The sequence below is a fragment of the Somniosus microcephalus genome, chromosome 6, assembly GCF_052327205.1.
Source record: "Somniosus microcephalus isolate GS21.2 chromosome 6, FLI_Smic_1.0, whole genome shotgun sequence".
Lineage (NCBI taxonomy): Eukaryota > Metazoa > Chordata > Chondrichthyes > Squaliformes > Somniosidae > Somniosus > Somniosus microcephalus.
In genome coordinates, this window is record NC_140992.1 from 208948472 (window position 1) to 208963058 (window position 14587).

The following is a 14587-nucleotide window of genomic DNA, read 5'->3' on the forward strand; positions in this document are numbered from 1 at the left end:
GAGGGCCTCCCTGTCAATCTGGGCGTAGTTACGCTCGGCTGAGGTTAGTGATCGTGACGCAAAGGCTATTGGCCTTTCTGAGCCGTCTGAGAATTTGTGCGACAGCACCGCTCCAATGCCGTAGGATGACGCATCACACGCCAACCGAATTGGTAGTGCTGGGTTGAAATGGGCCAATACCTCTTTCGATGTGATTAGTGTTTTGCTCTTCTGGAAAGCTCGTTTACATTCGTCACTCCACTTCCATGGCACTCCAGTTTGCAGTAGGGTGTTCAGTGGGTGTAGTATTGTAGACAAATTTGGCAAGAACTTATGGTAGTAGTTTACCAGCCCGAGGAACGACCTCAGTTGTGACACATTTTCTCTTTTCTGGGGACTTATGTAACCCCTCTTTATCGATAACGTGGCCACAATACGAGATCTGTTTTTTTAAAAACTCGCATTTGGGGCGGTTAGCTCGGAGCCCATATTCCTTCAATCTAGTGAGCACCTGCTCCAGGTTGGTGAGGTGATCACTGTCATTTTCGCCCGTGACCAGGATGTCATCCAAATAACACTGGGTCCCTGGGATCCCTTGCAGGACTTGTTCCATTGCCCTTTGCCAAATAGCCGGAGCTGATGCTACCCCGCATACCAGCCGGTTGTATTGGTAGAGACCTTTATGGGTGTTGATTGTGAGGTATTTTTTTGATGCTTCTTCTGCCTCCATTTGCAGATACGCCTGGGCCAGATCAATCTTAGTGAAGCGTTTCCCTCCAGATAGCGAGGCAAAAATATCTTCAATCCGTGGAAGTGGATATTGCACGGTGTGAAGGACTGGGTTCACTGTTACCTTAAAGTCCCCACAGATGCGAACCTTCCTTGGTTCCCCAGGCGTGCTGCTCAACGACTTTTTCATCACAGGGACGATGGGTGTGGCCCACTCGCTCCAGTCTACCTTGGACAGTACTCCTGAACGTTCCAAACTCTCCAGCTCTGCTTCGACAGCTGGGCGGATCGCATAAGGTACCGGTCTGGCCTTAAAAAAATTTTGGGCTTGCGTTTTCTTCGATTGTAATTGTTGCTGTCATGCCTTTTAGTGTTCCGAGTCCTTGCTGGAACACTTCTTGCGCGTCGGTTAGGATCTTTGACAGTCACCCAGGTGTGACGTCGTCATCCTTTTTGGCAGCCACAGTCAGTGCTTGTATGGAATGCCAATCCAGCTGTATTTTCCGGATCCATTCACGTCCCAGTAATGGTGGTCCTCCATCTTGCAATACATACAAGTCTAGTTTTGGTGTTTCCTTACCATTATATATAACGGTCACCCTTATTTTTCCTTTGGGGTAGACTTTTTGCCCCGTGTACGTCTTCAAAATAATTTTTGTGTCTCTCAAGGGTATGTGTGAGAATAGCCGCTCGTAGTCCCGTCGGTTTATGACTGTTAGGGCTGATCCTGTGTCCAATTCCATTTTTACCTGGACTCCTACTATCTTGAGAGTGACCCAAATGGTTCGGTGATCTTCTGTTTTGATCACATTATGTAGTTTCAGACAACTCAGCTCCCTGCTTTTGGAGTCGGTATCACTCTTTTGTTCATCTGAACTATTCTCCGTCACCTTATGTACCTTCTTGTACTTTTCTTTTGGAGATTTCTTATTGCTGGTTTTCTTTCCCGACCTGCAGACTCGTGCTATGTGTCCTACTTTTCCACGCTGTCTGCACACTTTGTCTTGGAACCAGCAATCATTGTGGTTGTGTGTTGTTCTGCCGCAGCGATAGCACTTCTCTGTTCTGTATGACATTTCGTTTGTGCCATATTCTTGCGGTCTCTGTTGTATCTCTGCAGCGCCCCATGCTGCTGCTTCATATGATACCGCAATGCTGAAAGCCTTGTCCAGCGTAAGGTCCTTTTCAGATAAAAGCCATTTCTGGGTTCCTTCACTTTGAAGCCCACACACAAACTTGTCCCTTAAGGTATCTGCCAGTCCCGTTCCAAACTGGCAGTGTTTCGATAGTTTGCGCAGTTCTGTTAAATATTCAGCATTGCTTTCATCCTTATGCTGGTTCCGTTTGTGAAACTTGAATCTTTCTGCTATCAGCAGCGGTGTGGGGTTTAAATGTTCCTGTAGTATCGTCACTATGTCTCCAAAACTCTCTTCCACTGGCTTCGCTGGGGTTACTAGGTTTCGTAATAAGCCATACGTCTTTGCACCCATTAAATTTAACAATACCGGTACTTTCTTGTCATCTGACACCTCATTTGCCTTGCAGTATACCTCTATTCGTTCGACATATGTAGTCCAATCTTCGACTTCATTGTCAAATGCGGTGATACTGCTACTCTTCGGCATTTTGGATGTGGTTTAAAATGGCTTAAAATGGCGTTTCCCGCGCTTTCCTTCCTCCCCCGCTGCTGCCAACGCCGCTCTCGGCGGTCCTCGTGGCAATGGCGGTGCCCTGTAGGTTTCGCGCGCTTCTCCTGCGCTGCTGCCAACGCCGCTCTCGGCGGTCCTCGTGGCAATGGCGGCACCTCGTGGGTTTCTGCGCGTCTCTCTCCCTCTCCTCGATGCTGCTCGGCCCCTGAACACCGGCTGCGCCCTGTGCGCTCTGCCCTCTCTCTTCCCCCGTCGACGCTGCTCGGCCCTTTGCTGTGCCGCTCGGTCGGGCTCTAGCCCGCCGCTGTCCGGGAAGGGTCTGCGCACTACCTGTTGCCAGCCCGTTTCGCTGGACCACTGCGACTGGAAAGCCAAGCCTGGCTCTCAACAGCCTCCCCCGCAATTCTCGAGCCTCTGCTGGATGACTGGGCGGTTGCCCGTGGTCGATGCCCGTGCCTCTGGCCTTGACCTCTAATCTACTGGTCTCCAGGAACGAATCCCTGGGAGGTGATGCAGAGTTGCAGGTAGGTAGGATCGAATTTGTCTCGTCGCCAAAGTTGTGTCCGTCAGTAGTAAGACACAGACTGCAGGAGAACGGTACAACAGGTGTTTACTCAACGTGGCTCACTCTGGAACTGAACTGTACAGATTACTACTCAGTGCTATATACAGGTGTGGTCACTGCCAGTACTACAGTATACATGAGCTGTAAAAAGTAGTTCCCCCCTTAAAGGTATATACATTACAATAGGTTTACAGCCGCTGTTTCCACAGATTCCCTGGTGTAGATTTTAACCCCCTGTGGGTTTTGAGCGGGCAGGGGATGGGGCGATTGTAAAATGCACCTACAGGTCTAAGTTTGAGGCCCGGAGTATTTTAACTCAGAATAAAGAATTGTCTTGCTGATGTTTAGTAATTCCTGCAGGCAGCGACCAGGAGCTCCTCCTGTATTCACCGCTGCTGCCGGCCTGATGATGCTGTCGCGTTCCAGTGGGAATTATGATCTCGCAAAAACTACCACCATTATTCCCACCCACAGCAGCAGCTGCATCATCAGGTGGGAGCTGCGCTCATGAGCAGAGCTGATTTTCATCCACACGGGTAGGCAAGTGGACACTGACCTCAAAGCACCGGCTGTCGGCATGAAATGCATCAGGTCGCCAGTAGGAATGGGCAGGCTGACTGAAGGTTGAGTCCATGGATCGAGCCTTTCGCTCATTGTTCCACTCAGCGGCCTCCTTACTACACGACCACATGCCCAATAATGTGATCTGATTATACTTCAAAGAGACGCCGTGGTCCTGATAAAGTGCAAGGATCCCCATTTCACCAGCTTTATAAACTGCAATAACCTGATTAGAAATGTCACTGATTAGATGAGCTTCAGTTAATAAGTAAAAAAAAAAAAGTTTTAAAGAAACAAAATGCTCTCAATAAAGCCCACAGCGCAGGTTTTGCTGGAGCCAATATGGCAGCTGTGAAAATTCACTTTTTGGAGCAACCAGCTCCAGAAACCATCTGGAAACTACTCCTCGAAAAGGTGATAATGTCTGATAAAAAAACAAAAATATTTTCTATTAATTTTTTTGCTTTGACATCTCCTGGGCTCTTGTAGCCCTCGAGGGTTGGAGGCAGCAATAGAAAAACATTAATATGCCTGCAACTCTGCTTATTTGTTTTCAAATGTAACACATTGTGAAAAGAGGGAAGAGTCATTGGCTACACTAATAAACAGCTGGCCTACAACAGGACCTGGACAACAGCTAGACTTGGGCATACTAGTGGCAGTAACATTTGCGCCACATAAATGCCAGGTAATTACCATTTCGAACAAGGGATAGCCTAACCACCTCCCCACGACCTTCAATGGCACCACCATTGCTGAGTCCCCCACCAACAACAACCTGGTCGTCACTATTGACCAGAAACTGAAATACGCCAGCCACATCAGCACTGTGGCCATAAGAGCAAGACAGAGGCTGGATATTCTGTGGTGAGTGGCTCACCTCCTGACATCTCAGTTGGTTCATTTACAAGGCTCAAGTCAGGGCTGTGATGGAATACTCGCCACTCACCTGGATGGTGAATTACTCAAAGCAGTAGGCAGATAGCTGGTTTCTTCCTGAGCTATCTTCTTTGTGAAGAATTCTTCCAGTCCATCATCTAGTTTGCTGTTGGTTGCATTCTCTTCTTTTTCTTGGTCTACAGGCTGCACCTATACCATGTACAAACAGGACACAATGAGCATCCCAGTCTGACAGCACCCAAACAGCAGAATTCTAAAACATGCTTTTAGAGTCTCCTCTCAGAATGGGCTAACTGCAATTTCAATCACCATTTCAATCCTAATTGATAATCGTTTTAATTTTGGTAAGAGTTTCAACAAAACAGTGAAATCGCTGTTCACTTGAGTTAATGTAGCATATGACAGGCATACTTGACATTGAGATTTTTGATTATTTCAGACTTAAGGCCCATACCCTCCTGACTAAAATGATGGCCTTCATTAAAGTATTAGGGTCAAGGGGGAGTAGGAACCAGCAGATCAAAGACAGACATATCAGCAAAGCAAGAACTGCTAAAAGTTACTCACCTGATAGTGATTCCCTTCCAAACAGCAACACCAGAAGCTGGGAACAGGGAGAAACATCGCTAATAAAATAGTTTTCAGTCGGTGCAGCACATACTGGGGCTGATTTTCCTGATCCCACAGCACCTGGGCTCCAGGAGGTGGAGCGCACATGAAGTATTTCCAGGCTCAGGTTATTATAATGACCCTTGATGCGCACCTGGCAGGAGTGGAAATGAGAGGCCTGCAGCAGTAGGAATAGCCACCAGCTTCGGGGCCTTTGACAGGTTTTGGACAGAAGATCTTGGAGGTGCAGAGGTGAAAAAAACACCTTACATTTTTAGGCCTCCCCATCCTCGCTGCCTGCCCCCTCAGGCCCTCTAATCTGAAAGGGACTTGGAGCAAGGCCTAACGCCAACAATTTCTGGCACCCTCAAAGTAGGCATCCTTCCAGCTTTTTGGGGGAGGGGAATCACAGAATCACAGAAACCCCACAGTGCAGATAGAGGCCATTTTGGCCCATCGAGCCTGCACCGACACATATCCCACCCGATCCCCGTAACCCCTACACCAACACATATCCCACCCTATCCCCGTAACCCCACGTATTTAATCCCCCTAACACTAAGGGTTAATTTATCATAGCCAATCAACCTAGCCCGCACATCTTTGGACTGTGGGAGGAAACCGGAGCACCCGGAGGAAACCCACGCAAACACGGGGAGAATGTGCAAACTCCACACAGACAGTCGCCCGAGACTGGATTCGAACCCGGGTCCCTGGTGCTGTGAGGCAACAGTGCTAACCACTATGCCACCGTGCTGCCCTTGGTTCAGAGGGGAACACCCACTTCACACCTCATTATCTTGCTTGCTCTTTGATTGTTGCCTTTTGCAAACACAATAACCAAGCTCCCCGCTCAGAGGAAACACCAGCACGCCTGGGACAACTTAAAGGTAGCAGAAATCCAGCATCACCTTTTTCCTCTCCTTTGTGCCTGGGTACTGAGCATTCTCCAGGCATACTGAAAGGGAGAATTGGCTGCCCAGCTTCCAGCACCCTGCCCCGTCCATATTCACAGTATTGTATTGTTAAAGTGTGGATACTGTTGCAAAGTTTTCCCCCGGACTAACTCAGATCCGCAAATCCCATTCAAAACTCTTTTCTCCTATTCATTAAAATGAAATCAAATATTTCCCCGACAACTTAACCCCTCTGTTCTGTTAGTAAAGGTGTCTTGTCAGATAAGCCTGAAGGATTAGTTCCTAGCCTCTGGTGATTACACAGTGTACAGAGATAATTTTCTGCAGAACTAAGGCTGTGCGGAGAACTCTCAAGTTCTGAAGTCCCGCAAGGGCATTGATTGCTTCATGAAAGGAGATATTTATCACCTCAATTGTCAGTGAGTTAAAATCTGTACAAATCTGATTTAAATTTCTGCTGGCATTGCCCACAATACTCACAAAGCTCAATAAAACACGCTGTAATTTCAGGACTTGTCTGTTCACTTCTCTGAACGCCTGCTGGAACTACTTAAATGTGATTGGCTGGTACCAAAACATGCCAGTCAAGCGTGCTAAGTTGCCAGTACTTGCCATTTTGTTAACAATTTATTGATTTTGCACTATTATTTAAATGTACGCGATTTGCCAGGATAGGGGGGAGAGGGAGAGACAGAGAGAGCTACACACAGACACAATCACACAACTTTCCTTTCACTCTCCCCTTCCATCTCGGTGAACAGCACACATTAAAATATTAGTCCAGAATCAATAGAAAGTTAACTGAATCAGGAGTATTGACAACTCTAAGTCTGGTCTGGTCCACCAAGTACTCTCCAGTAAGCTAGATACCAGCAAAGTTTATCCTAAAATTAGGAAACAGCATGGGATCTGGAACCTCAGGCTTACAACGGCCTTGACCACTCGCCTCTTTGATGATAGAACAGGTGGTAGAGTGACAAAGAACAAGAGGAAGAAATGTACTCTTTTAGTTTTTGCTCCTCCCTGACCTTTCCTATTTATAACATAAATTATTAGCAAATAGATTAGTGGATCATGCAATATAAGTGATTGGCCAAATGTTCTTCTACCTCTTTACTAGTTTGCCTCCATATAAAGATGCATCAGAGACAGACTTACAGCAGGTTTGGAATGAGGGAGTCTCTTGGTCCTATTTGGTCTTGGTCTGCCCCTGGTGTAATGCTCCAGTTTCACCCCTTCAGTTGGCAAATCTGTAAGAGAGTCTGTAAAAGCAGCCTCTGTATTTGCAGGTGCGTTGTCTACAGCAGCCATATCTGTGGAGGCCGGACGTGACTTAACAGGCTGACTGCTGCCTGCCAACAGTTGTTTCATTGCTGCAGAATCTGTTTCCTCAACTTGTCCTTCTATCTCTATGTCTGAGATACCTGAGGGAAAGAAAATGACAAAAACCTAGTTTTTCTCCAGAATTGTTTATTTCAACAAATAGTAAATTTGTAGCTTGTGCTTTATTCGATTTACCCACTCCGCTCCTGATGGTGCTGACTTATGTTGGGCTGGGTTCCACTGGTGTCATTCGTGTTCTGGTATCTCATCCAAATGACCATTCTTTATCTGAACTTCAATAGAATTTTCAAAGCAAGCCCAAATCCTGCCCTCACTCAATGCCCAAAGGTGTTTGTTTTCTAGTAGGGGCTGTTGCCCAGTGATCAGGAGTAAACAGCTTGGATGATTTTGCTCCTTGATATCCTACGGGTGGCGAGGTCAATTGTAAGAGCCAGACTACCACCCCCAGCGGAGACCAGTAAGCTCAGCACAGACTGAGAATCGAATCTGGGACTTTCCTGCTCTGTGTGGCTCCACTGGGCAGTGTATTTACCCTTTGGAAGAAATATACATTTATCTTCATGGGAAGCTAAACCATATTCCCCGACATTTAAAGGCTCAGTTTTCTCCCCTGCCTTGCCACAATGCACGTCTGGTGGTGTGAAATTCACCCAACCTGAAGGTAGCTGAACTTCTTGTTCCCATTCATTTAGACGGGCTGGTTTTGGGCCAGGCGGTGACCCCAGACTGGGAAAGGGAAGTTGCACAAGCACAAATTCCCAAGCGCTCTGGGCCTCTTGCTGATGCGAGCAGGTGCCTTCCAGCCCCACTATTCTTCTTTGATGGACCCCCAACCCCCCTAAAAAATAATGTTAAACTTATCGTACTGCAGTTTCCAAAGAAGTTGCTGGCAGCCCACTTTCAGATCCTCCAATCTAACGGGGCTGGTGGCAAACTCGAATATCTATTCCTCCGGGCATTCGCTCCTCTCTGGTGGATATCCTGGAGATGTAATAACGTCACTCAAGCTTCATCTACATAAAATGTAAATGCTCCCATCTGTTTTAGGCATAGTTTCCTGCCTACAAACTACAGAAAGAATCACTCAACAGTATAAATATAGTGTGGTCCCCAGCCCAACATCAGCGATACAAAGCACGGTAGAAATGTTATAAATAAATTGAATCATATGTCTGCATTCCCCCCCACCCTTCCAAATAACTCACTAAACAATTGACTTTTATTTTAAAAGGTCAGCTTTTTAAGTAAAATTCCACTTTCTCCTTTTTTTCCCGTTTCCCCCAAGATGTGGTTAATTACCTATTGAGATTTTTATCAGTAAAGCTCACATCAGAACTCAAACTATGGGGATACATTTTCAAAGCACAGACTGGTGGCAAGCAATCTCTCCCACCGCCAGCATGCATTGCAAAATTCTGGGCAACGGTGGGCGAAACTTCTTGCCACGGGACTCAGCAGAAAGTGGCACCCGTAAGCTGGGAAACTTTTTAAAAAATGGCCTGCCCAAGGAGCCTCGAGTTGTTTGGAGTTACCACTAGTTGAAGCATTAACAGGAAGGTTACTGTACTTCCTATTGCTAAACATTGTAAGATTATACACGCAATGTACATGTGGACAGATAATACAGCTATACTACAATCGAAATACACTGTAGGGTGGCTGCTTTCTTCCCCTTGAATGGGCTGCTGTTGTAACTGATATTGACTTTAATTGTTTGCCTGGTTCAGAAAAAGGCAGCAAATCAATTTGAACAAATACAACAACAGCAACTTGTATTTATATAACGCCTTTAGCATAGTAAAATATTCCAAGGCGCTGCACAGGAGTATTTTAAGACAAAAAATTTGACACCGATTCACATAAGGATAAATTAGAGCAGGTGACCAAAAGCTTGGTCAAAGAGGTAGGTTTTAAGGAGCGTCTTAAAGGAGAAAAGAGAGGTAGAGAGGTGGAGAGGTTTAGGGAGGGAATTCCAGAGCTTAGGGCCTAGGCAACAGAAGGCACGGCCACCAAAGGTTGAGCGATTATAATCAGGGATGCTCAAGAGGGCAGAATTAGAGGAGCGCAGAGATCTCGGGGGGGGGGGGTGTGGGGCTGAAGGAGATTACAGAGATAGGAAGGGGCGAGGACATGGAGGGATTTGAAAACAAGGATGAGAATTTTGAAATCGAGGCGTTGCTTAACTGGGAGCCAATGTAGGTCATCGAGCACAGGGGTGATGGACGAACGGGACTTGGTGCGAGTTAGGACACGGGCAGCCGAGTTTTGGATGACCTCAAGTTTACTAGGGTGGAATGTGGGAGGCCAGCCAGGAGTGCATTGGAATAGTCAAGTCTAGAGGTAACAAAGGCATGGATGAGGGTTTCAGCAGCAGATGAGCTGAGGCAGGGGCGGGTGACGGGCGATGTTACGGAGGTGGAAGTAGGCAGTCTTTGTTATGCTGCGGATATGTGGTCGGAAGCTCATTTCAGGGTCAAATGTGACACCAAGGTTGCGAACAGTGTGGTTGAGCCTCAGACAGATGCTAGGGAGAGGGAATGGAGTTAGTGGCTAGGGAATGGAGTTTGTGGCGGGGACTTTAAACAATGGCTTTGGTCTTCCCAATATTTAATTGGAGAAAATTTTTGCTCATCCAGAACTGTATGTCGGACAAGCAGTCTGACAATTTAGAGACCGTGGAGAGGTCGAGAGAAGAGGTAGTGAGGTAGAGCTGGGTGTCGTCAGCGTGTTTTCGGATGATGTCACCAAAATACATTAACATTACCACTTACGTTTCACAGCTGTGGTTGGCCTGATACTTCTAGAACGTATTGTCTTCCTGCGAAGCATACTCGCACTCTAGAGAAGAGACATTACATCTGTAAAAATTACTGATATTTAAAACTGAAAGCAATGTCCCATTATTATGACATTCTTAATATTCTAATTGGAATGTGAAGTCAGGGATTCATAATGGAGTTAAAATTGCCATAATTACATCCAATTTTGGATCGATTTTATCTGCTTCAGTCCCTTATTGAAAAGCCAATTGCCTCTGAACATGATCACCCTCCTCTTACAACCAGCATCTTCAGTAATACAGCAGGAGAGCCAGGTATGGGACACAATGAGAATAATCCATAGGGAAAATGAACTGAAATGAAAGGACAAGCTGAGTTGAGAGCTGGGCGTCTTATACTAATCTGAAGCCTAGTTTGAGCTATTTATGTACCAAATTATTCTGGTGTTCCAGGGAACCTAAATCTTTTTCCATTTACACTGTGAAGAATATTTAACTAAAGAAAACAACCTCAATAAGGATTCTACAATCCGAATCTGAGGAAAGGTTATCGACCTGAAACGTTAACTCTGTTTCTCTCTCCACAGATGCTGCCTGACCAGCTGAGTATTTCCAGCATTTTCAATTTTTAACCTCAATAAGGATTCTACAATCTTTGATGAGTCTTGGAAAAAAAACAACTACATTAAATTGTTGCAAAAATAGTGAAATAGACAAGCTTAGTGCTTTTTCAGTTTAAAAATACGCATGAGGATCCTGAGTACATAAAGGCATCGGAGGAGAAACGCAATTTTCAACTTAACCCAATTCCCAATTTGAACATCTGCTATGAACAATACCTCAATTGGTGCCAAGTTGTTATCGGATACATTCAATGAATCCTTGGTTTTATTGCTTGTGGCTTCATCTTCCGAGGTTTCTGTACTTGCTGTGTCTGAGGCTGATGTTTCATATAGTGGCTTTGACACATTAAATGCCTAAATGGAGAACGACTTAGTTGTGAGTGTAATTGAAATGGCAAAAAAAAAATGATACTTCGTGCTTTCAATTATGAAGTCAGACTTAAAGAACTAAAAGGCTCATCATTAGATAACAGAAAGGTCGAATTATTAATGAGCACAGGATTTCTCCTGGATGCTATATAGATCTTGTTACTGTTCTTTGATTCCAGTTACTTGTTGGATTCCGCTGCTAAGGGCTGTAGCTCATACACCTGGTGGAATTGTTTATTGTTTTCCTCGTTGAACATTGTATAAAAGTTTTTGGCTGGGAATTTCCTCGGAGCTGCTCCCGCTCTATCACTGTAACTACACCAGAAGTGCGGTGGGAGCCCTGTTTACACATGGAGCAGCCGCCCGTTTTACACCTTGCCCTGATTGACTATAGGGGAAAGTAAAATTATGCGGGGTGTAAAACGGTCAGCTGATGCGACCTGGTCAGTTTCCCGCCGGGTGAGTTAGATTAAACTGACCCCCTTAGATTTACAGATGCACTCTCATCCATGTACACCTAAATAAATCTTTAGTAAAAAAGCTATAATTTTTTTAAACCAATTTTCTCCTCTCCCATTCTTAAGGTGCTGACGGTTGCTGACTGTCCCGCAGGACTTAGCCAGTGGCCATTCTTCACGCGCGAGCCTAGACAGTGAATGCCATCATGCTATTGGGTCACATGGGGAGTCACAGCTGAGACTGATCCCGTCCTCAACTGATAGTCAAATGTGCACTTTCCAGCAGAAATGTGGTCAGGAACGGAAATCGGGATTGATTTTTCTCCCCTCTTATCCAGAGGTACTGAGGTAGAGATTAGCTCCCACAGCACAGACCGGGGATCGAACTCAAGGAAAAAGCTTTCAAAATTAAGGTTACCATGTCATTAATCTTTTGGAACCATGCAGTAGGTCCCACCTTCCACTGAGCTATCAGCTACAGATCAACATAGAATTGGTGCTGATTAGGTTATCAATCTTAAATATGTGGAGAAGCCTACACCTTTGTTTGGTAATATTTTACCTTCACTTCCTGAGAGATTGAAAATCTATCTGATTACACAGAAAAAACCCACTGTGAATTTGCTGAGTATAATAAGAGTGCAGACAGAGATGAGAAACTTTTTTTTCCATGCAGGGTTGTGAAGCTGTGGAATGTACAGAGTTGGTGATCAAAGCAGAGACCATGTCAACATTTAAGAATAGATTAGATAGGTCGTTAAAGGAAAGGGACATGGGAACAGTGCGGGCACTTAGGACTGCTGATTGCATAGAAGATAAACATGGACTGGTTGGACATATGGCCTGTTTGCAATTTCCATGTAATTCTCGATTGAATATTGTGTGTAACCATTGCAGCAGGATAATGAGCTTTTTTGTCAGTTGTACATTGGATTGTTCTCCCGACTATAACAACTAAGTTGTGTATAGTCCCTCGTAAAATAGAATATAAAACACAGAATATTACACGGCACTGTGACAGTTAATAGACAAAGAGGGGGAGCATCTCCATGGCAGCTAGAATGGGGCAGGGAAGGGGGAGGGAGGCACTGGGGAAGGTGAAGTTAGCCCTTGCAGGGCCTTAGGAAAAGAGGGAGGCAGCCCTGTAGCAGGGTAAGGGAAAAGGAGAGCAGCTCAGCTCCTGCAGCAGACTAGCGAAAGGAGTGGCCCCTGTGGGGGGATGGGGAACGGGAGGGTGGCCCCTGTGGGGGGAGGAGATGGGGAATGGGTGGGGGGGGGAGGAGATGGGGAATGGGTGGGGGGGGGAGGAGATGGGGAATGGGTGGGGGGGGGAGGAGATGGGGAATGGGTGGGGGGGGGGGAGGAGATGGGGAATGGGTGGGGGGGGGGGGGGAGGAGATGGGGAATGGGTGGGGGGGGGGAGGAGATGGGGAATGGGTGGGGGGGGGGAGGAGATGGGGAATGGGTGGGGGGGGGAGGAGATGGGGAATGGGTGGGGGGGGGGAGGAGATGGGGAATGGGTGGGGGGGGGAGGAGATGGGGAATGGGGTGGGGGGGGGAGGAGATGGGGAATGGGTGGGGGGGGGGAGGAGATGGGGAATGGGTGGGGGGGGGGAGGAGATGGGGAATGGGTGGGGGGGGGAGGAGATGGGGAATGGGTGGGGGGGGAGGAGATGGGGAATGGGTGGGGGGGGGAGGAGGAGATGGGGGAATGGGTGGGGGGGGAGGAGATGGGGAATGGGTGGGGGGGGGATGGGGAATGGGTGGGGGGGATGGGGAATGGGTTGGGGGGGGGGAAGGGGAATGGGGGGGGAAGGGGAATGGGTGGGGGGGGAAGGAGATGGGGAATGGGGGGGGAAGGAGATGGGGAATGGGGGGGGGGAAGGAGATGGGGAATTGGTGGGGGGGGGAAGGAGATGGGGAATGGTGGGGGGGAAGGAGATGGGGAATGGGTGGGGGGGGAAGGAGATGGGGAATGGGTGGGGGGGGAAGGAGATGGGGAATGGGTGGGGGGGGGGAAGGAGATGGGGGAATGGGTGGGGGGGGGGGAAGGAGATGGGGGAATGGGTGGGGGGGGGAAGGAGATGGGGGAATGGGTGGGGGGGGGAGGAGATGGGGAATGGGTGGGGGGGGAAGGAGATGGGGGAATGGGTGGGGGGGGGAAGGAGATGGGGCATGGGTGGGGGGGGGAAGGAGATGGGGAATGGGGTGGGGGGAAGGAGATGGGGAATGGGTGGGGGGGAGGAGATGGGGAATGGGTGGGGGGGGAAGGAGATGGGGAATGGGTGGGGGGGAAGAGATGGGGAATGGGTGGGTGGGGAAGGTGATGGGGAATGGGTGGGGGGGAGGAGATGGGGAATGGGTGGGGGGGAGGAGATGGGAATGGGTGGGGGGGAGGAGATGGGATGGGTGGGGGGGAAGGAGATGGGGTATGGGTGGGGGGGGAAGGAGATGGGGAATGGGTGGGGGGGGAGGAGTGGGGGAATGGGTGGGGGGGGAGGGATGGGGAATGGGTGGGGGGGTGAGATGGGGAATGGGTGGGGGGAGGGAGTGGGGAATGGGTGGGGGGGAGGAGATGGGGAATGGGGTGGGGGGGGAGGGATGGGGAATGGAGTGGGGGGGGAGGAGATGGGGAATGGGTGGGGGGGAGGAGATGGGGAATGGGTGGGGGGGAAGGAGATGGGGGAATGGGTGGGGGGGAGGAGATGGGGAATGGGTGGGGGGAGGAGATGGGGGAATGGGTGGGGGGGAGATGGGGAATGGGTGGGGGGAGATGGGGAATGGGTGGGGGGTGATGGGGAATGGGTGGGGGGAGATGGGGAATGGGTGGGGGGGGAGATGGGGAATGGGTGGGGGGAGATGGGGATGGGTGGGGGGGAGGATGGGGGAATGGGTGGGGGGGAGATGGGGGAATGGGTGGGGGGAGGAGATGGGGAAATGGGTGGGGAGAGGAGATGGGAAATGGGTGGGAGGGAGGAGATGGGGAATGGGTGGGGGGGGGGAGGAGATGGGGAATGGGTGGGGGGGGGAGGAGATGGGGAATGGGTGGGGGGGGAGGAGATGGGGAATGGGTGGGGGGGGGAGGAGATGGGGAATGGGTGGGGG

The 14587-nt window shown here is 48.6% G+C and overlaps 1 protein-coding gene across 5 annotated transcripts in view; it reads right to left on the bottom strand.

The window, feature by feature from the left end:
- The window catches only part of carmil2 (capping protein regulator and myosin 1 linker 2), a 314585-nt gene that overhangs the window by 33207 nt on the left and 266791 nt on the right, over window positions 1-14587 (bottom strand). For all 5 annotated transcript variants that reach the window (XM_085991327.1, XM_085991326.1, XM_085991329.1 and 2 more), the window contains 4 exons: window positions 10872-11009; window positions 10025-10091; window positions 7068-7333; window positions 4433-4572 (listed from right to left, as the gene is read on the bottom strand). In XM_085991327.1, coding sequence (XP_085847453.1) covers window positions 4433-4572; window positions 7068-7333; window positions 10025-10091; window positions 10872-11009 — 611 coding nt within the window. The remainder of the gene's footprint in view (window positions 1-4432; window positions 4573-7067; window positions 7334-10024; window positions 10092-10871; window positions 11010-14587) is intronic.